General features: G+C 51.6%; 7 protein-coding genes across 7 annotated transcripts; 3 read left to right on the top strand and 4 right to left on the bottom strand.

The window, feature by feature from the left end:
* Positions 1–1129: 1129 nt before the first annotated feature.
* BDZ83DRAFT_580511 (uncharacterized protein) lies at positions 1130–3554 on the top strand (the record flags this gene model as incomplete). The annotated part of the gene is made up of 2 exons (XM_060505359.1): positions 1130–1824; positions 1889–3554. The coding sequence occupies 2 exons, from the start codon at positions 1130–1132 to the stop codon at positions 3552–3554; spliced, it is 2361 nt and encodes a 786-aa protein (XP_060363628.1).
* A 36-nt stretch (positions 3555–3590) lies between these two features.
* BDZ83DRAFT_625910 (retinol dehydrogenase 12) lies at positions 3591–5082 on the bottom strand. The gene is made up of 3 exons (XM_060508521.1): positions 4789–5082; positions 3987–4732; positions 3591–3930 (listed from the first exon to the last, which is right to left on the bottom strand). Exons 1-3 carry the CDS (start codon positions 4957–4959, stop codon positions 3654–3656), a joined length of 1194 nt encoding a protein of 397 aa, XP_060363627.1. The 5' UTR covers positions 4960–5082; the 3' UTR covers positions 3591–3653.
* A 2902-nt stretch (positions 5083–7984) lies between these two features.
* BDZ83DRAFT_625906 (HPP family protein) lies at positions 7985–10007 on the top strand. Its single transcript, XM_060508520.1, has 3 exons — positions 7985–8185; positions 8247–8646; positions 8916–10007. Exons 2-3 carry the CDS (start codon positions 8380–8382, stop codon positions 9516–9518), a joined length of 870 nt encoding a protein of 289 aa, XP_060363626.1. The 5' UTR covers positions 7985–8185; positions 8247–8379; the 3' UTR covers positions 9519–10007.
* On the bottom strand, positions 9830–11396 carry BDZ83DRAFT_580589 (MIP family channel protein; the record flags this gene model as incomplete). Its single annotated transcript, XM_060505365.1, has 2 exons — positions 9830–10008; positions 10076–11396. The coding sequence occupies 2 exons, from the start codon at positions 11394–11396 to the stop codon at positions 9830–9832; spliced, it is 1500 nt and encodes a 499-aa protein (XP_060363625.1).
* Positions 11397–16970: 5574 nt separating this feature from the next.
* On the top strand, positions 16971–18149 carry BDZ83DRAFT_580551 (pectate lyase 2; the record flags this gene model as incomplete). Its single annotated transcript, XM_060505362.1, has 4 exons — positions 16971–17119; positions 17179–17348; positions 17402–17915; positions 17987–18149. 4 exons carry the CDS (start codon positions 16971–16973, stop codon positions 18147–18149), a joined length of 996 nt encoding a protein of 331 aa, XP_060363624.1.
* Positions 18150–18379: 230 nt separating this feature from the next.
* BDZ83DRAFT_625901 (uncharacterized protein) lies at positions 18380–19634 on the bottom strand. Its single transcript, XM_060508519.1, has one exon. The coding sequence runs from the start codon at positions 19437–19439 to the stop codon at positions 18720–18722; it is 720 nt and encodes a 239-aa protein (XP_060363623.1). The 5' UTR covers positions 19440–19634; the 3' UTR covers positions 18380–18719.
* Positions 19635–19780: 146 nt separating this feature from the next.
* On the bottom strand, positions 19781–21554 carry BDZ83DRAFT_720555 (aminotransferase class-III; the record flags this gene model as incomplete). Its single annotated transcript, XM_060512284.1, has 6 exons — positions 19781–20044; positions 20119–20317; positions 20375–20540; positions 20606–20693; positions 20753–21099; positions 21164–21554. 6 exons carry the CDS (start codon positions 21552–21554, stop codon positions 19781–19783), a joined length of 1455 nt encoding a protein of 484 aa, XP_060363622.1.
* Positions 21555–21602: the final 48 nt, after the last annotated feature.

Below are 21602 nucleotides of genomic sequence, written 5' to 3'. Positions count from 1 at the left end.
GAGTGTTGGAACCTGGAAGACTTTTTACGGCGTGGCCCCTCAAAAGTTGCTGTACCATCTTATTGGCGCGTCCCATACCATCGGTGTCAGCAGAATGGCCCAGAATGTTGCGGCTGGTCCCAACTGCGTGGGAAAAGGGGGCTGGGGGTCCGACATGGGTTTGATGAGGGTTCAGAAATGCCCATCCCTGTGTACAAATGCTCCACTGGTCCCCGAAAATTCAGATGGATCATGCCGGTGATTCTTTGCGAAGAGAAAAGGCTTCCGGTAAAGTAAGGTTTTGATATCCATTGCGCGACGGATATACGCGCCGATCGACAACCATACGGGGGTAGCGTTCGGACACAGAGGAGCGACAAGAACCCACACTACCGGGACCCCGGATCATCATTGACGGGAAAGAGACTGGACGAACTGGTTCTTGACACGAGAACAAAGATTGAAACGCATCAGTAATCCCGTGTCTGCGACGCCTGCGCGCCGCTCCGCCTTCGGGACACTGCAGAAAGGGATTCCTTCGCGTGGCCAAGCAGCAAAAGCAGACTCAAGACACAGCCACGAGGATTACTGTATCCCAGGGAGGGTCAAGGCCAGTGACCCGACCGACTACGGGGAACGCCAACCGCGCGGAAGCTTTCGTGGATCTTGCTTACTGTGGTTGCCTGGTGGCACATGCATGGGTAATTTGGGTGTGTGTGTGAGACTGATTGTGTGTCTTGTCTCTCTCGCGTGGGACCAGACTATCAAGGGGGGCTGAAATTCCAGCTGGATCTCATCCAGCCATACGGACAGACATTTGACAGCGAACATGACGACGTTGCCGCAGCCCCTCGGCAGATTCGATGCGCGCCAGCGGACTAGCGCATCCTCCATCCCATCCTCCCCGAGCTCACCTCCACCTCCTCATCAAGCTCCTCAACCTGCATCAGAAGTGATTTCTCCCGTATCACCAGAGTCAACAACTTCTTCTCCGCAACTGGGATGGCACGCTCGAACAAACTCCATCCCTCGCAAACCCGTGCCGCTCACATCACTATTCACACCAAACAAGTTCGGCCCAACTGTTCATGTCGCGGAGACGACGCCCGAGGAGGATACAACGACACAAAGGACGACCAACCGCGGCCCGATGGACACGCATGGCATCGACCTGAGCTCGCTTAGCGGATCGGCGCATTACCGCGCTGATCCCACGTTCCACGGCCGGGAGTCGCCTGATGATTCCTCAAGAGATGCGGATGCGCTTCACCACCACGGCAGCGGAGGCGGCGGAGATCAACGCCATGATGCCCGTGCCGGCCTGCTGCAGAATGCCCAAGAATCCGTCTACGATGGGCATCGCTCACCTCCAGCCGGCACACAGCAGCAGTACGAGCAAGATCATGATCACGAGCCGCCGAAACCGCCGCCGTACGTTCCCGAGAACTATCTGGGGCCGCCAACTGACAGGAACAAGCCGTTCCGGATGAAACGGCCTCACTGCAGCTGGCACTCATCATGGAACATGTACTTGTGGCTCTTACTCGGCATCGGCTGCGCAATTGGTCACCATGTCTACTATCACACCCTGAACGGCCAACCCGCGGACGACCAGGTGCGCATGCTTAGGTACGGCACGATCCTGGCTTTCGCGGCCAAGGCAAGTCTGGGCGCCGCCGTGATATCGGCATTCCAGCAGCGGATCTGGACGACTGTGAGATCGAGGTTTATGAGTATTGCTGCGCTGGATTCCATGTTCGCTGCTACGGAGAACGTTATTGCTTTTGTGAACTTGGAGTTTCTTATGGGTGCCAAGGTGGCGGCTGCTTTGGCCCTGTTCGTCTGGTAAGCAGTCAAGGATCAAAGTTGATGAGAAATGATGAAGGCACTTTGCTCACACAGATCACAGGCTTTCTCCTTTGGTGGTCATTCTCACAGCCAACACTTTGCTTGTTGAGCCCAAGACTATTCTGCAAAACACTACCTGCCCGGCTGTTCGCAGTCTAAATTTCGCGAGGGAGGACACTCATGACTGGCGAAAGCCCATCAAGATCGACGGCCGTTATGAGATGCCGCTATCCATTTGGAACTCTACCAAGCCGGCGGACTCGGAGCCGGAGGGCTGGTTCGATTACTACACCGGGCCGAGTCCCAACTTTCAACAGACCGCGACTCTCGGAGCTTTCTTGCAGGAAGTTGTGGCGCGGAAAAACGCCTCAACGGAGGTGTGTAGCAAGGGCTGGAACTGTACTTTTGAGATAGACTTCACAGCCCCGGGATATAAGTGCAGCGAACAGGCCAGGGGCATCGGCTCGACACCCGCGAACCTCACGCAACAGTCTGGGCAGGCTCCTCCGCCGTTTGGAACGGATATTCTCATCCCCGAAGGAACGTACGCGTACTACGCTTTCACGAGCGGAGGAGAGTATTCAACCACGCAGATGAAGGACGTCGAGATTGGGGGCATTCCAAAGATGGACCCGCCCTATCCTGAGCATATGGGAGCTCTTCGCACTGAACCGGTCATCTGGATCGGTCACGTCGTTCCACCTGACGCAGACCATCTGGCTTCCTCAAAGGAAGAAGATGAGCTAATGCAATACATCCCCAAGATCTTTGCATGCGAGCATTATGTGACGGAATACACTGCTGTCTTCAACTACACCGACACCATACGGTCAGCATACATGAAGAAACACAACTTCACCATACCCGTCATCAACACAACCTACATCCCCGGCCTCGACGCAAACGACGGCACAGCAGACAACATCACTGCGACACCGAAAGAGAACTACATCGTCCCTCAAGACGTTGAACGATACCGCCGTATCGCCGCGTACCATTCCCTGGGCTTCATGCTCCGCAAGTTCCTTAACGGCACTGTGCAGATCGACAAGCAATCCGCGAATCCAATGGCAAACACGGAAGCCATCCAGACGAAGCTCCTCGACCCGCGCAACAACTACTTTCCCGTCTTTGACCTACAGGACATGGTGCAGGAATTCTACGAGGACCTTATCCTTTCCATCTTTTCGACACCGCAATTTCTTCCCGTCGTGTGGGCCGCCCATCCGGACGAGGTCTCTGGCGGGCTGCGCGAGGGAGGCGGTGACGGTAATCACTCGGCGTACCGTTTTCCCTGCCAGAAGTCGCGCATGGCCAATATGTACAGTTACCATGAACGTGATCTGTGGATCGTATACTCGATCGCCATATTTCTAGCCATCATGGGCGTGATTGCTGGTGGGTTCGCGGTCAATGAGAATGGGGGTGTGTTAAGAAACACACGGTTCTCGAGTGTGGTGGCGGCCACAAGAGGCCCAGCGCTGGAGAAGGTCAATTGGGAAGGCCCTGATAGAGATAGAGGCGATGTACCGAAGGATGTGAAGAAGCTTAAGCTAGGATATGGCGTGATGGGTCAAAATGTTGGGGATGGAATGGGTCCGGATGGAGGAAGATACCCCCGGGCAAGAGATAGCATGCTCTGGTCGCCAAGCGAGATTAGGTGCGGTTTTGGATTGGAGGGTGATGTAAACCAGAGGAGGAGGGAAGGATCTTTATTCCATCGATAGCGAGCGAACATACATTTCGCCAATAATTAGACTAATATTCATGTTCAAATCTAGCCATGCGATGATGGACTCAGTAAATGACGTGATGCAGGTATTTAATTAGTGCAGAACCAAGTCATCCATGGGACACCCCTTATCCACCGAGGACGTCTTAGTTTTCTCAGTAATGATTTGACGAGTCAACTCCATCAGTTGATCGGCCAGAGCGTCATCCTGCGCAAGCTTGCTGCCTGGCTCAGGAACCGCAGGAGGACATATGTACTGGCCGGATTCTTTTGTGGCGGCGGCCGCGTACACCATAGACACAGCACCCTCCCATTGTGACTTCTTGAAAGGCTCCATCCCAACCGCCATAGCGTAGCCTCCAAGGGGGTACCTTTATTGCGTAAGTATGTAGCTTTGAGATATGTGACGATTAAGGTTGTAACTCACGGCTCGAAAATTTCCTCCTTGCTCATCTTGGTGCTCACAAATCCAGGATGAGTGGCGTTCATCAACACGTTTGGGTGCCCATTCTGCGTGACTTTACGGTTGAAGTACCTCGCGTACAAGATACCTGCGAGCTTGCTTCGGCCATATTGACCGTTGGGACCCAAATCAGTATTCAGCTCCTCCAGACTCTCGAACTTGCAGTCGCTAGGTGTAGCCTGGTGGGCGTTGCTGGCCTGATTTGCAATTCTGACAACGTCGCCTTTTTCCGCCGTCTGCTTGATGAGAGGCAATAAGTGCGACGTAAGAATGACATGGCCCATGTGGTTTACAGCCATGTGCCGGTCAACGCCGTAGTCGGTGAGCTGGTAGGTCATGATACCCCTCGCGGCATTATTCACCAAGACATCAAGACGATCCGTGTCGTTCTTGATCTGCTCGGCTACCTCCTTGACGCGATTCCAGTCGCCCATGTCGCACTGGAACCATTTGGTACGCTCAGCCTTGTCAGCACCGAGATCTTTTGCAATGGCATCCTTGGCGCCATCGACAACCTCTTTCAGGACGGAGAGGATGTAAATCTTGGATATGTTATGCTTGAGGAGAGTATAAGTGACGCCGTAGCCGATACCCTCGCTTCCGCCGGTGACGACGGCTACCTTTCCCGTCTGGTCGGGACATTCATCCAAGCTGAATTGGTGAGTTCCCAGCTTTGAGGCCGCGCCTCCAAAATTCTCCGCGATGGTGTTCTGGCCATTTCGTCAATCCTTGTTCAGTAACCGGGATCGTTCCTATTGAAACCCACCTTGATGGCATCCATGACTGCAGGGACTCTGAGAGGTTTCGTCGTATTGAAATTCCGAGAATGGACAGAAGGCGAGTGAGTTTGAGGCGCAATGAACGAGACCTTGGGGCGAGATGAGACTAAAAACCTATTTCGCTTCACCACACCGATTGGAATTCGCTTGTGACTCATTGGCGCTTGTCAGTATTGAATGATTTCATCCGTCTGTCACTGAACAAAAGCCTTGGGCCCTTCTTGCTTCTGATTGCTTATATGGGAAAGTGGTTTGAGCACCATGAATCACCATCATGTCACTGTCTCATCGGTGATCGCAGCCGCATAGGGCTGCTTGATGACGCGCTGATGTCCGTGTTGGCGCATCCGGCCTGGCGCTTGGCCGCTGCATTCCGGGGCAAAAGCTCCCCAACTGTACTAAGCCCTACAACTAAGGCCTGTGAAATACGTTTGTGAAATACGTTTGTGAAATACGTTTGAAAGGCATGCTAAGTCTTAATCTCGCAATTTCTTCCAGCTATGGGTTACGACTAGTGCTGAATTCCTAATTGAGGTGTCGTAATAGCTGCGTAGTTGCATGAAGTTTGGTGCCGCCTTGTACATAGAAGCGTCGTCAATATGGCTATTCTAACCTCACGACGACCTGCCAATTCTTTCTTGGGCGTAGGAAATTCCCCGTAACCGAATTCTTCGGCGAAAACCCCGATCCGTTTTAGGCAATCTCACAGCGAAGGCCGACTAAGTTAGGAATGTTACCCTTGAATCATCAAGTGGCTTGAGTTCTACTTCGGGTCTTTTCTTGAATGAAGGCACCGAATTCTCCGCCTGTGGGATCAGAAGCATGTCACAAAGACCTCCATACATAAATGTAGGATTGAGTTTCCTGTCTCGTGGATAAGCCCTTGACTATCTGTGATTCTAGATCGACACATATGTATCAAGAAAGGCAGTGGCGACGCAACTATTAGGTCACGTTGAACTCACCCAACATACCTTCAATACCTTCGTCTTAATTGAGAACGATAAGTTGGGTAGGTGAAAACACTAATGGCACAAACACATGATCGTAAAATCAGCTCTCTTCACGGCAGAGGAGTGAAGCGTTGCTGAGGACTACCTCCCCAGCTGCATCTTGAGACGGCTATGAATTGCGAAACCGTAGAAAGGATTGCGGCCTCCGTGAAGATAGATCGATCTTGAAAGCAACAAGATGATTCCGTTGAGGTTCCAGCCACTCATACTCGTACTAGTCAACCATTCAAAGAAATACCTGCTTACTCTGAAATTGGGGCTTGACCGTGGTTTTGTGTTGATATACCACACTCCAAATGGCAGTAGCACAAAGTACCAGGGTTGCGTCGTCAAGGCAGTGATAGTATTTCTCATTTGGAATATGAGCTCTGGCTCATACTGGCTTTTCTCTAGTTGATAACATTAGTCTTGCCAGCTCGCGGAACAACGATATTGTCGGGGCGCTTGAAGTTAAAACTGAATGCCGTGGATGAACAAACGCCACATCTTCTTGAAATGAAAACTCTTTCAGATAGAACATTACATGTCCGAGACCCCCATGTGATCACTAATTTCTTTTGATTGCCAAGTGATACTCCATATTGATTCGTCAGAAGTATACTACACAGTAGCTATCTTCCTTTGCGTTAGTGAGAGGTCTTCGACAACTGCGTACCTCAATCGGTCATCAGGAAGTTCTATTGCATCAATTGAATATGAAGATTGGCGTGAAATAGGCGTTCGTTAAGTTTCGCAATCGGAATCGTAGATAACGAGTGACTCGATATCAGAATGCTCGCTGCATCGACTAGATTTACGGAGCATGGGATTGCCCCCAAACTTCTATGAATCTAACTTTACTGCGAAATTCAGGTTGCAACCGCCGTTGCCGCGAGCCCTCGATGATAGTTTGCCAATTCCTGCGTCCATCGATCGCGGGCAGAACATCGACGGTTTGCAGCAGAGCCACCAACGACTCTAGGACAAAGATCAGGCGACTAGCTGTGCTTTGACCTCGATGTCGTCTTGGCTGATCACTCGTAAATCGGTTATTGTTGCCAGGCCGTGTGGTCATCATACGAACATAAATGTCGGCTTCAGTGTGACTGGGTGGTTGTAACTGTAACCGCGATAACGAGGGAGGAAGCAGCCAATTCTTAGATTGATATTTCTCGGGGATACAGCCCGGCCTGTCGCGATATGCTGTGGCGTCTTGATGAAATGTCCACGGCTTCAGTGCAACCTGCACAGGGTTGTACCGTGTTACATGTGGTGGTAGTATCATGTACGCCACAAAGCTTCTTAGCGACGGGACGTCATTTCGATCGCTCAGTGTGTATAAGATTTGGGAGCGGCCGGCTTCAGGAGAACGGCCGGTGCCGTCAAGGGTGACAGGGGAAGAGAGTTGAGGGAGACATTATGCAAACCCCGAAATGTGCGCTTCCAGCAGTATTTGAGTGTTAGAAGACAAGGCGACCAGTTTTGATAGTTTTGATAGCGTCGGCATCCCACCTTTGAGGTTTACGAATAGCATGTGTAATGTTAGAACGGGGGGGACATATGAAGCACGCCATAGCGTTCATGGCTTGCAAATGGCGAGCGACAAGCATGACCCACACCCAAAGTTGAGTTTCTCTGGGAATCTCACTGAGGGCAAGACAAACTCCTTCTTCCTGTCATTCACGTAGTCAATTATTCTAGAGCTCTAGGACAGTAGCAACCCGTTCCGGGACTCCGGGACTCCGGAGATTTGACAACTTTGACAGCGGCAAAGGGGAGTCACAATCGCTAACCCTGCCCACAGAAAAACGCCGTTCCCGAACGAACACCGCGACATTACCGAGCCTAGCTAGGCAAAGCGCGCCAGGACGGCACGGCTGCTCACCTGGATGGACCAAGACAGTCACACTATGGGCGACTTGCCATCTGTTAGATAATAGTTTGCTTTTAACACTGCTTCAACAGCTCTCAAGCTCTTCGAAAAGCCGTTTTTGGATCCACATATGCCCGGTGGCAGTCCGCCTGGCCCGGCATCTAAGCCTTTTTGGGAGTTTCTGTTACTAAATATGACGTGGGGCCTCCCCAGTCAACACCAAAGCGAACAGTCAGCCGGTCGTTGTAGATGCTGAATCTCCGCGGCACTAATGGCCGTTAAAGCTGATGCGAGATCCTCAGATCCCGTGTCGGCTTTGGGATGGGATTGAATTGAATGAAATGTGAATGGGCCGTGTTGTTGTCACTTGTCAACTCGTCCCTTGTTTGGTCCAGTCTCTTCTCACCACGCTGTCGTGTAACGTTTTTTTGCACCATACCACCATTGCCTGTGCGTGGCTTGTGCTGCCGTTGCAAACGGAAACCTCCATTTTCATCGACAACTATTGCCGAAGAATACGTGAGTACATTCAAGATCAAAATATCAAATGAACGAAAGAAAGGTTGCTGAAAAGAAGCAGAAAGCAATACCCCCCCGACTCTGCATGCTTCTGAAAGGGCAACTCATGTTCTGTCCCCGGCATAGTGGCTCCGCATCCCCATACTATCCAGTCCTACCCCGGACTTGGCGCAACGACGATCACATAATACCCGATGTTGCGCTGCAACCCAAGGAACTGGGAATTCGACATTGATCGGTTCCTCAATCCCTTTGTTCCGCCGCCTCCTTGGAAACATCTACCATATCCTATTTCTCACTTCTTTGGCTACCGCAAGTCGAAGCCGCAGAATGTCGGCAATCTCGTTTCGATCTTCTGGGCCTGTGTTGGCGTCTTCTGCGGCGTCGCCGTAGTCTCCATCGTCTCCCGCCAGATCCCGTCCTTCAGAGACCATGGCGCGCCCATTATTGTGGGCAGTTTTGTAAGTCTATCCCCCCTTTCATCTCGAAATCTACGCACATTGCCTGTATCCACACCTTTCACACCCCGAAAATTGTTACGGAGCAGTACCGTCAGGGGGTGGTGGATGGGAGAGGCTCGGACCTCAACTCCCTCATCCCGTTTCATGCACCTCTCGGGTGACGACACCGACCACTCACTGCCACACCAACACACCGGCACCTCACCGGCCAAGAATGGACGCTCAGTAACGTAACAGACTGGCTGACTCGTTTTCTCTTCCCGACACAGGGCGCAGCCGCCGTTTTAGAGTTCTACTCGATCGAATCGCCCCTCTCTCAGCCCCGTAACTCAGTCTTCGGCCAACTCTTCTCCGCCGTCGTAGGGGTAGCGATCTGCAAGCTGTTCCAGCTGAGCCCGCACTTTGATTCTATTCGCTGGCTTGGAGGAGCCTTGTCATGCGCCTTGGCAACGACCGTTATGGCGCTTACGAAGACGGTTCACCCCCCTGCTGGCGCGACGGCACTGCTCGCGGTCGTCGATGACGGTGTCGTACACTTGGGATGGTTCTTGGTGCCTATTGTGCTCCTCGGCTGTGCCTTAATGCTGGTCGTCGCATTACTCATTAACAATATCCAGCGGCGCTTCCCACAGTATTGGTGGTCGCCCGAGGATGTTCGGCTACACCGCGTGCCCTGGAGGCGCCATGTGTGCGATGTGGAGAACAAGCAGGAACCAAAACCTGACGAGGTTGACCGGCGTAGCAGAAGTGATTCTACAGTGAGGGAAGATGCGGTGCTGATTATGAGGCCCGGGGAAGTGCTTGTGCCAGAACACATGTTCATCACACCCGAGGAAAAATTGTTCTTAGAGGAATTGAGTAATCGGTTATGAGCCGCTTTCAATAGCGATCTATGTAGTTGCGAGGCTATGAAACCAAAGCATACTGTTTCGTAAAAGTAGTTTCCTAAGAAAACCCAGATCTATGTTCATTTCCCAGCACGAAGTGAGTGTAGCGCTGTCAAGCGGCACCCCTTGCTCTGGTGTCTCATCGTAAGAAAAGACGTTCTCGTCATTTTGCCAGGAGATGATACTTCCTGGTGACACGTTGCAAATCATTATCAAAAATCATCATTATCCACATCAAATTCTCCCTCATTATCGTGCCGGTTCTGTCGTGTTTCTGTGTCTTTAATTGTCTGGTTTCAACCTTGCTTGGCAGACTTTGTGCGGGACATGCGCAGTTCTGCCAGCTTTGCGGGGTTCTGAGTAGGATCATTCTCAGGGTCACCGTCTGCACCGGGGTTGGCCATCTCATACTCCAAGGTCTTGATGAACTTGTAGAAGACGACGGCAATGATTGTGCCAAGGAAAGGCCCGACCCCTATGACAATCAAGGTTAGCTTTCCGCTAGTCATGAGGGAGAAGAAGTCAAAAAGGCAAAAACTTACAGTAAATCCAGTGTTCCGGGTCGAAGGTTGCCGTGATGACGCAGGGTCCAAAGCTTCGTGCCGGGTTGAGCGAACCACCCGTGAATTGAACACCGACCAACTCGGCAATGAAGAGCGTCAGACCAATACCAACGGGAGCGATGAAAGTGGCTCTGTGCTTCTCCTTGGCGAGCATGAAGATGGTGAAGACCAACTCGGCCGTCAAGATGGCTTCGATGAAAACACCTTGTACCAGTGAAGCACCGCCTCCTAGCGTTGTACGGACGTTAAAGTTCTCGGGAAACAGGAAGCGGACGATGACCGACGCAAGCATACCACCCAAGATTTGAGCAACGAATAAGCAAGCAGCACGGGATGCGGGAATGGCCTTGACGAGGAGCATGCCAAGCGTAACGGCTGGGTTGAACAAGCCACCGCTGATGCGGAAGAAGACCCAGACGTTGACCATGAGAGAAAAGCCGAAAATGATGGAGATGTAGAGAAGAGTGCCGGTGTTGAAACCCGTGGAGGCTCCGGTAGTAGAGTTGCTGTCTGACGGGTTGCTAGAGTTGTTGGAAGCGGACTTGATGTTGGCAACCTCTGTGCCAGCGAAGGCGAAGAACAGAAACATCGTAGTTCCGACGAGCTCGCCGAGACTTGCGACGAAGTGGTTCTTCAAGTCCGAGTTCATCCACTGGGTGAGAGGCAGACGCATGACCTGGGCCTTCTCTTCTCTGGACAGATTGTGCCAGTCAATGCGAGCCTGTTCGCCGTTGGTGCTGCGAACAGCGACACCGCTGCGCGGGTATCCCGCCATCTCCTCGTCGTACATCCTGCGCGAGGGCGGTCGGCCGCCGTAGTCACCGGGCTCGTACGAGCGAGTCTCCTCGTAGTAGTCCTTGGTCTCCGTCTGGGGGTCGTAGTTGAAGTACGGCTGAGGACGGTTCAAGTGCGCGCGAGGAGGGCGCGTCCGAGGTGCACGACCGCCGCTGTAGTCTGGATGGCGGTCGTTGTTTCCCCAGTAGCGATCCGTTTCTGAGTCGTCGTCGTAGTCCCCGAAACGGGCGTTGTCCTTCAGAGGACGTGTGGACTTTGTAGAGACGCCGGTAGGCAAGGGGTCGTCTACTGATTCCCTCTGCCGTGTCTGGGTGTTTGTGCGACGTAGAGGGACTGAACGTGAGCCGCCTCTTGAGGGTTGTTGAGAGTGTGATGGTACGAATCTTGGTGATTGAATTGGGTTCTCGTCGTCTGAGAAGGAGTTGGGATCGACTGCTGTTGCTGGTGATACTGGAGAGGGCTCACCCTCAGGTGCCTTGAGTGTTCCTGTCTGCTGAGCTGACATGATTTGATCGAAGTCGCGTGTCAAGCGCAGAGACGAGGACGGGAGTATTATAGAGCCGGGGGGGACTTGAATAGTTAAGTCCGCCGTCGTGAAGGCGTTGTTGAGAGATGTTTGACTCTCGAGTAAGCTTGAGTCTTGTCGTCTAGTCTTCAAGTGGGCTCGATGTTTGAAGGGCACCATGATCCCGTGTTCCGAAGGTGTCCGGAGGCATAATATACCTCTGCTCTCAAACTCAAATGGATGCCCAACCAGCCCTCTCTTTACCTCGACGTCACCGCATTTTTCGGTTAGTTAGGCCTTGATTTCCTTCGTCTGATCAGCCACCGACTTAGTTTCGACAAGGACCGCGGGGACATTGGATTGCGAAATAGGCAATGGTGGGATGGGGAGGTTCGACAAGGGACCGTTGAGCCTCGATTGTCCTCCCAAAGTGCTCCCATAGTGCTCTGCTTCTGGCTCGCGGGGGTCACCGATCCCACGGACGTGAGTGGTCGGCACACCGGGCAGTGCGGAGGGCGGAAGTCATGGATAACCCCAGAGCCGATCTCATGCACGCGAATCTTGCGGCCGGGTAAGGCTTGCTGGCGTGCCCCGGCGAGAGCGAGGGATATGGGGGGAAGCTGAAGCCGAGATCCCGGACGGGTGACGTCAAAATCAGACTGAAAGTGATGGGATCACATCAACTCAAGTGTGTAGGGGCTGAAGGGACAGGGTGAAACGAGGTCCAATTTTGAGGCAAATGAGGCATTGCGGCGTCTGTGTGGTTGGGGTCTAGAGTTATAAAACCGGGCGTTAAGACGGACTCGGAGCTGGGATCATCGACGTTTAAACTCAGGAGACCCAAGGCGCTAGTGCACCACCTTTGACACGTCGACTGCAGTATCCTTGTATGACAGCTTCACGATTATGGTCTCTGGAGTTAGATCCCAGAAAGATCGGGAGACGCTAAGCTGCCACTTCCAGAACACCCATTAAGAACTCCAGATATGAGCTGAGGGGCTTTAACCCATTTTTCTTCGCTAGGGCCCTGGCATTGCCGAATGAGACGAATTGAGGGCTGGGAAATACGGCGCGTCACCGGTTGTCGGGACGGACGAGGCTGCTGAATCGTGAAGGGTTCAGAACCGAGGACGACGATCCATCGTCTGGGGTTTGGAAACGTCGCATCGCTCCACCATCACCACTGGGTTTCTTTGGCTTTTCGGGTGGCCTTTAACCCTTGGTGCAGATGATCGCCCAACTTTAACGAAAGGTCCGAGAGAAAAATTGCGCGATATGGTGGTCTTGGCCTTGTCATTCGAAATGGGGCAGTTTTCACACGAACGTAGATTTGAGAAGAGCCGATGATGGTGTGGCTCGGATGAGAAGCAGACTGGATGGAGCCAAATGAGGAACCTGGGACGGTGCCCTGTGTGGCTCTACGCCAGTTCTTTACGCCTACCACCATCTTTCGCGAGCGTCTTTCTGTCTCGGATTATCATTTCGCACCTGCGGCCGTTGGGTCTTTTGTTCGGGTGGATTTCCAGACAACCGGCGGGAGACGGAAGAAATGACGGTAACTTCCAAAGAGTTTACTTGTCGCGAACTAGAGTTCTAGTGCAAATGGCAACTCCGTTAGATGTCTGGGCGTCAATCAGTCTGTGAAAATTACGGATTGCCAGGTTCAACGATTGCACCGTGCCACACGCCGAGGAAATCACGGCTCCTATTTTCATTCCGTTTGCATCTCGCCGTTCAAGCTCAAGACCCTTCCCGCGTCGTTTAATCTCGAAAGAAGGTCGTTTGACGACCCCGAGAGTGGGAAATCCATTAATATTCTGCAACCGTTGTCTAGCATTCCATGTGCTTAGCTCACTCACCGCAACGTAAGGAAGCTCGGACACCCTTGTTCTATGCGGTCCTCCTCCATGTGGGAGCTCTGGACCCGAAATCTTCCCTTGCTAGCAGCGGAAAGTTGCGAGTTCGAGTACGTAGAGTATTACGCGGTTCCACGTCGGACATCCGATGGCTGTATGACCACTCCCGTGTTCCTTTCACTCTCATCTGTGCGCCCCCTCCATCCGCCGTTAACCCCAGGCTGTCATCTGTCCATGAGCAGCGACGATACATAGACTAATGGTATGCAATAATGAAAGTGCTCTTATGAGAGGTTGGACGTGCGACTGCCAAGATGGTGACGGGCGCCAGCCCCCTTTCTCCAGTCTTTCCGTGACAAAGTGTGGCAGACAAAAAGCTCTTCCGACTCTCATCGCGATGAGTCCAAGTGAGTGACATGAACAGTCCCGGACTAGGTTCCAGTGGTATTGGCATCCTGTATGAGGTGTGGGAATCCCTTCACTTCAGTTACTTCCTTTGCAAGATGGCTGGCCTTGTGACCTGAGCATGTCAGGACTTTGCAGATGACTGCAGCATCTCCACTGATGCCACGACACTCTACCCCATCTGCGACGAGGCGGACACAACGGTGGCAGGAAAGTTGTGTCAAACAGGTGGTAAAAGTTCCCCCCCTTGGCAGTTGCTATGTGGTCACGATGAGTTGTCACAGCGATCCAGTGACTTTCTTTCGAGTCAATGTCGTGTGGCTGGTTTTTCAGAGATGAGGTTGGACAAAGTGCGAACAACCTTCCGAATCAAAACGACACAGTTGGAGTTCCGTAAGAAATTCCCCTAAAGTGGGTGATGATCTGCGAAATCTCGATCGAGATTGCTAGGATACCCTCTTTCAATGCGCAAGAATCCGTAACAGCCGCCCAGGTCGGTTGAAAGAATGAGGTTGGAGAGGGCGGGTTCGAAAAGTCAAGTCTTCGAGAAAGTCGGCATACCCTGGCTCAAATCTCTGGTGAAGACGTGGTACCCCTGAGTATCAGCCTCACCACCTCATGTGCCACATATGCTTGTGATTGCATGGAATCCTAAACCCAGCTGAAAGGCTCCAAATATGCAAGAACACTGATAATTCCAACGGCTGGTCCAGACCGCCAGTTGAGAAACAGCACGTTTGTAACATTTCTAGAACAATTTTATGGACCACAGAGTCTTTCGAATTTTGGCAATCGAACATTTATACCTGCATCGGTAGCTTGATCTATCATGAGAAGGAACCGAACAGGTATTTCGGGAAAAGTCCGGCCAGGGTTCAAGAGATGGGGAACGGTTAGGTCCGTTCGATCTTGCTCGAGTCTATGTGCTCAGGGGCGAGGGGGCAACGTAAGCTCTTCTATTGGCTGTTCACCTTCATACCAATGCAGATTCCAAGAGTGATACGGCGAAACAGATGATTTGGGGGTTAGGGCAGAGGGCTTGTGTTCATTCCATGGAGCAAAATCGCTGTGAATGTCGAAACAAGGGCTCGGACTGAGTGGTTCATGCTTTCTGGTAGCTGCTAAGCTTGTAACTTTTGAGATGACTCTCTGACTATCTTATCTCATTCTCTCAAACTAGTTTAAGCGCCTGCAGACGATCCTGTCGAATCAGCGGTGCTGCTAGATGCATGGGAATTCGGGAGGTTCGAAGTGATGTTTGGGAAGGTCAGCTTTGAATGTCGTGTTTGTAACTTGGCTTAGCTTGAATCTCACGAGAGTTTAGTCATTCAAAGTGCCGTCCTTACTCGCGATGGAAAAGCCAACCAGCAAAAAGCACAAAGCTAATAGGTGAAACACCAGTGTGTTCGGTGACAATCAGTCGGATCCCATAATGACCGAGCAGGAGGCTGTTTGTTGAGAAAATTGTGATTTGAAAGTAAACTCGATTGGAAAGAGCAGGAAGAACTGCAAAAATAGAGTAGACTCCAGGAGCTGTAAGGACCATGGTAAATTGACCGGGAAAGCATGCTGTTTCTGATGAAATACCAAATGCTGACCAGAGGAGCAACTTCACCCGACGTCGCAGGTGCACTTCAAGTAAGCTGATGATTTGAGATGAATTTTAAAATAGAGTCGAGGCCCTTCCGCATCAGCCTCGAACAAAAAAGAAAAGCGTTGAGGGATGCCGTGAAACTTGAACATACGCGGCATGCTCGAACAGTCCAGTCCAGGCTATTCCGGAGCGTGCCGCCCTGTTGCCGCTGAATGCTTGTTGTTGTTTCCCTTTTCCTACAGGATTTGGCGTTTTGCTCCAGCCGTAGGCGGTGAGTCCTGAACAGCCAATCGGTTATTTAAAACAAGCATTGAAATAGGGGTCGCAGCCCTCACGACTGAGAACTGAGACCAAAGCTTCCTTGATGATCTAAAATGGGCTACAGATCCTACTTCTGGCCAGCGTGATTGTAACCAAGCAGGATCGTGAGTGCTCGGAGCATCTCCCTCCCACCCATTCCCCAGAGTTGAGGGATTTCACATGGGAAACACGCAAAGCCCATGGTTTTTAGAACGCAGGACGAACCATTTTGGCTTTTTGGATTTCTGCTTCGTCCATGCTGCCACATGCGACGCAGAAAAAGTCTCCAAGAAGGAAGATTCGGCCGTTAGTCTTTACTTTTCCGTCCTTCCCCCCTTTCGTACGAGACGCCCACCACCGCGAGACTCGGCCGTGTCATTGTCCTCGCCCGAAATGAAGGTTGAGGACTGCGTTCGCTCTCAGACACCACCAAGTGAAGTTGTCTGTATGTTCGAAAGAAGCCTATCATGCCAGCCAATGGCTCACACATTGGATTTTGGCCGGATGTCTCACCCTTCACCGAATCGCAGTGCACTCTGGTGAGAGCTCAACTGTTTGTCAGTCGCCGACTTGCTTACCAAATTCGTTCGTCTGTTTTTCGGTACACTGTCGGCGCTAGATATGTTGATCGTCTTAATCCGAGAATTATGAACCGTGAACCGAACGCTAGATACGCGCTATTTTGATCCACCGATGCGGTTGCCGTACCGGCCCCGATGAATTCGGGGCAAAGTGGAGACGACATGGTGTAGCACCCCGAAGGTGATCACGTTCTCTCCGGACCCCCGCGCGTCATTCCGCCATCTGCTTTGGAGCGAGTGCGCGTCCGACCCTGGCAATTTTTCCTCCAACAACAATTTTCTCCGCAGAATGCACCCTTTCACGTGTGAATAGGGATCGACAGCCCCATGAACAAGAGAACCGAATAGATTGCTGGACCAATGGAGAGAGCCTTCATGTTGCGTCCGTTACGCTTTCGGCAAGTCTCTGTTCCAAGCGAGCAGCTATGCACATCTATGGTAATTTTGTGAAGCACGGTTGAGAAAGGGGAAGATGTCGTCTCATTCGGGGGAATTGAAATACCCCGGCCATTCCACCTAAGAGGGCATCTCGGGAGTCTTGGAATGGTTAGCATTGGAGGAAGACATCGCCACAATGCCAAGACAGCGATGCATCGGTCTTGGTATTCTCCTCTGATGGATGTCTTGGCTTCATATTAATTTGAGAATTGAAGAGGAGTAGGGAGAGATGTGGAGTGGAAAAATCATATCATCGTGCTCTTGTGTCTAGCAACGATCGGCATATAAGCGATCAGCGTCCGCTTGTTTGCGCAAACTTACGCTTAATTCTCAGCGCTCCACTAATGTCGTGAAACTTGTTTGTCTTGTATATACTTCGTCTTTCTTCGCCTTTGTCATCATGAAGTTGTCCGGCTTCGCGTCCTGGGCCTTGCTGGTCGTCGCTGTATCGGCTTCGCCCACTCCTACGAACCCTGAAGGTCATCTCTTGAACAAGAGGGCTGCTATCACGGATGCAGCAAGCATTGGTTATGCCACTCAGAATGGCGGGTTAGGCGACATGACACCAACCTTTTATAAAATGCTTTGAGCTAACGCGTGAAACTCAGAACCAAGGGTGGCGCTGGGGGAACCACTACCACAGTGACGAACCTCGCTCAACTATCCGCCGCGGCTATCGCATCCGGCCCAGGAATTATTATTGTGTCAGGGAACATTGTCGGCGCGGCAAAAGTTCAAGTCGGCTCTGATAAAACTATCGTTGGAAAGACTGGCAGCTGTGAGTTAGTCTACTCAGTTGAAGCCCCTCCATGCTCACTTTTTCGATTACAGCTCTCGAGGGAATCGGCCTCACCATTCTTGGCCAGAAGAACGTTATCGTCCGCAACATGAAGATCAGCAAGGTCGAAGCAGACTACGGTGACGCCATTACCATCCAGCTATCCAAGAACGTATGGGTAGACCACTGCGATCTATCTGCCACCCGCGACGGCGACAAGGACTTCTATGATGGGTTGACTGACCTCTCTCACGCCGCTGACTGGGTCACCATCTCCCACACGTACTTCCATGACCACTCCAAAGGATCCCTCGTTGGCCACTCTGACAGTAATGCTGCCGAGGATACGGGAACTCTTCACGTCACCTATGCGAACAATCACTTCTACAACGTCCGCAGTCGTGGCCCCCTGTTGCGATTCGGAACTGCTCATGTTTACAATCAGTTCTACGACACAATGGATACGGGCCTCAACACACGCATGGGCGCGCAAGCTCTCATCCAGAGCTCCGTCTTTGAGAATGTTGGAAAGAAGGCCATCTTTAGCGAGTCTAGCAAGGAGATTGGGTAAGTGTTTTCAACTCCTTTGAGCCACCTTAAGTCAGTGGTGTTCCGTGACTAATGAAACTGCTCCACAGGTATGCTGTTGCTATCGATGTTGTGCTTGGTGGTGAAAGCCAAAACACTGCATCAGTCGGCACGCTGAATGCTAACAGCCCTCCTTACTCGTACTCTCTTCTTGGATCTGCCAATGTGAAGGCTGCTGTGACCAAGGAGGCCGGACAGACTCTTGGATTCTAAGTGGCTCACGCCGAGTTGTATTGTCAAGGTGGTAACACTAATCCGTTGAGTGTACCTAGAAGAAGTTTGGAGATGGAATGAAATGATTTGGATGAATCATTCGATATCATATCTCCGGAATATTACACGCGAAATCCATTTCACTCTACGTCTTTCGTTCACGATCATCTGAATGAACTCAAATTGGACATTAGTTAACAAGCGGTGAAGCAATGAGTTAATCACCTGAGCATCATCCTAGCTTCCATTACCCTTGTACCTTCTGCCAAGAAGAATGCTTGTCTTGAAGCTTGGCAACCTAATCTATCCCGATTGCCGTCGGGTTTCACCTTGATGTCTGGACAAGGTTGTCCAAGCAAAGTTGCTCATATTAATCACGGACCACTACATAATACCCAGTATACTGTGACCAGCCACCCCAATCTTAGTCCTTGGCTTTAAGCTTGAACTGCGAGTCACAGCGAGGAGAGAGTTCCGATATGAGCGACGAACAGCCCGTTGCGACTAATGAATACATGGCCAAAACCTTTGACAGCAACCCTCTTGACTCGATCGCTCAAGATGATAGGTTTAAGCGCGACAAAGAGCGCTTATGAGGAGCAGGACGCTCAACATGAGTTGCTTCGCATGTATTCTTGCGCCGTCGGCGGCACCGCTCCCCGTAGGTGTCGCCACAACCGTGCTCGTTTGTGTGGATGACGCTGTAGTCGGCGATGTGGATGTCGCGCTTGAGTCAGACGTTGAGATAGAGACTCTTTGAGACGACGAAGTTATCGCGATATCTGTCGTGACCGTCGGGGTGGGCGATGCAGTCTGGCTATAAACGACAGACGTCACCTCACTGATACGCGAGTAGATATCGGTCGTCCAAGACCTCGTCTTCCATGAGAGAACAGGTGTGCTGGGAAAAGTCGAAGGCCATGCCACACCTGGCAGTGTCACTGTGGCGCAGACAACCTCCCAGGAAGAGGGCTCCCTTGTGCCGTCGGTGAGACACATGAAGTGGTCGTTGAACCCGTAGGGATTATTCACATTGTCGGCATTCATCTTCGGACTGATTTGACAAAAGGTAGCGCACGAGACTGGGTACGCTTTGTTGTCGGGCGACGTCGGGCTCGTGATGTTGTAGACTGTGCCGGAGCAGCAGTCCGCAAAGTGCGGGGCACTGTTGCGGCCGACGGGTGGAGTCTTGCATATTATGCCGGCGATGGACTCCGGCCATTCGGAGAATGCATTGGATGCGAGTGTGTTGAAGGTTACGTCGCCAGCACACCTCGGATGGATGCTCATGGTGGCTACTTGTGCTCTTCGAGCAAGATTACGATGTTTTTGTTCCCCTCATAAATAGGGGCAAAGACCTAGAAGATTCGTAAGCTCAATGAACAAGGTATGAAATATTTGTGCAGAAGCCTGCTGACGCATCAGGGTGTGATGGCTAGGCTGCCGCTAGTTTGAATTTGGTATGTCGACTACCTTAGGGTATCGATTATCATATCCTATCATATTGAGGGGACTTTAGTGAAAACGTACTTGACTGCGGGCTGCTGACCATGTCGTTTGGTTGTCATGTTTTAAATGGGGTCTCGACTACTATCTAACATTGAGGGTACATACAGTGTGCTTGAACATGGTCAAATGCGGTTGGCAAGGCCAATGCTCTCGAAGACCCGCAAGACAGTGTCTCGAGTTCTCGACGCGATTTCCTCAATCTCCTCGCTTGTGCTGGTGTATGCAGGCGCGAGAAGGACATGATCGCCCAGGATACCATCTTTTGTTCCCATACCTGGATACAAGCTGATACCAAAGTCGTTGAATCCGACAAGGTGAGTTTTGTTCGCGATATCCTCAGATCTTGGGAAAGGTTCTTTTGTGTTTTTGTCCATGACGAATTCGATCTACAAAAGAAAAGCTTGTGAGTTTGCGCCTCAAGAAAGTCGAGATTGCATTAGGTAGGCTCTTGTGGACTTACTCCCCAAAAGAGGCCCTTGCCTCGGATGTTACCAACATGAGGGTGATCATCTAGGTAGTGCCGCAACCGCTCCTCAAGCAGAGCGCCTTGTTTTCGAACGTTTGCAACGAGATCCTCTTCCCTGATGATCCGCTGGACCTCAAGAGCGGCAGCGCATCCGACAGGATGGCCTTGATAAGTATGTCCATGTGAGAATGAGCTGCATGGGATTAGTCTCCCTTGAATGATACATAGGAGAAGTCTGAAGAGGTCTCACCCGCTTCCGTTCTTGAGAGCATCAGCCACGAGGTGGTTGATGAGCATACCAGCCATCGGCGCATAGCCGCCGCCGAGGCCTTTAGCCAGTGTCTGGATATCGGGGATAGCTCCCTCTTGTTGCCACGCATGCAAGGAGCCGCAGCGGCCCATGCCGGACATGACTTCTTTGTGGAAGTCAGCGCTCAGTACAAGGTGATGGAGACGTGCGCAGTGCGTTCGGTGTTCTTACCATCTAAAATAAGCAGGGCGCCATACTTGTCACAAACTTTTCTCATGGCCTTGAAATATCCAGGCAGAGCTGGAATGCAACCCAGAGTCTGCGGGAAAAAATGTTAGAGCTAGGCCATAATAATTAACAGAATGGAAGATGTCTCACCGCACCAACAACAGGCTCTGCGACAAATGCGCATACAGAATTGGGGCCAAGCTCTTGAAATTTCTGGTCCAGCTCATCGGCCAGTTGAGTGACGTATTCCTGCTCGGTCTGACCCTCGCTCATACCACGGTACGGGTTGCAAGCCGACACTCTGGATATGTTCGGAAGCAGCATATCGAGGAAAAGACTCCGCCGCGCGACATGCCCACTCATTGACAGCGAGCCGAGAGTTGTACCATGGTATGATCCTTCTCTGGCAATGAAATTGATCCGTTTTGGCTGTTGAGGAGTCAACTCCATGAAATACTGTCGTGCCATCTTCATTGCGGATTCCATAGCCTCGGAGCCTGGGAGCGCGTTAGTATCGAGTAAGTGTTATTTCTTCCACTACAAAGGGGCCGAGAAGTCTACCTGAGCACATTATGTACGCTTTCGACATGGCACCGCCCGTGCCGTCAATGAGTTCATCAGCAAGCTTCTCCCCAATCTCGTGGCCAAAGAACATAGAGTTGCAATAGGCAAACTTGTCAATTTGCTCAACCATGGCTTTCTTGACTCGTTCATTGTTCGATCCTATGCACGCTACTGCTGCGCCGCATGTTGAATCCAGGATGGTTCGGCCATCAGAAAATGTGAGATGTTTGCCCTTTGCTGATACCACATGTGGTGGCGCGCTTTTCAGTGAGCGGTGGAGGACTGCGCTGGCAGATGGAACTCCGTGCACGGTGGGTTTGAGTGTTGATACTAATTCTGAACCAAGCTTGGCGGCTGTCTTGACGATCTTTTGCGACGCAGCGGCCATCTCGAACATGATTATCAAAGCCCGCCAATTGGAAAGAAATAAGACAGA

This window comes from Colletotrichum acutatum (assembly GCF_030867785.1).
Source record: "Colletotrichum acutatum strain CBS 112980 chromosome Unknown BDZ83scaffold_63, whole genome shotgun sequence".
In the NCBI taxonomy this organism is placed as follows: Eukaryota; Fungi; Ascomycota; class Sordariomycetes; order Glomerellales; family Glomerellaceae; genus Colletotrichum; species Colletotrichum acutatum.
This window is presented reverse-complemented; position numbering and strand designations above follow the sequence as displayed.

Bases quoted from the DNA above. Each gene is read 5' to 3' on its own strand.
- BDZ83DRAFT_625910 (XM_060508521.1), bottom strand. From the start codon at position 4,959: ATGAGTCACAAGCGAATTCCAATCGGTGTGGTGAAGCGAAATAGGTTT. The intron at 4,733-4,788 runs GTGGGTTTCAAT...CGAAATGGCCAG, and splicing joins CAGTCATGGATGCCATCAAG to AACACCATCGCGGAGAATTT. The intron at 3,931-3,986 runs GTGAGTTACAAC...TACGCAATAAAG, and splicing joins AAGGAGGAAATTTTCGAGCC to GTACCCCCTTGGAGGCTACG.
- BDZ83DRAFT_625906 (XM_060508520.1), top strand. From the start codon at position 8,380: ATGTTGCGCTGCAACCCAAGGAACTGGGAATTCGACATTGATCGGTTC. The intron at 8,647-8,915 runs GTAAGTCTATCC...TTCCCGACACAG, and splicing joins CCATTATTGTGGGCAGTTTT to GGCGCAGCCGCCGTTTTAGA.
- BDZ83DRAFT_625901 (XM_060508519.1), bottom strand. From the start codon at position 19,439: ATGAGCATCCATCCGAGGTGTGCTGGCGACGTAACCTTCAACACACTC.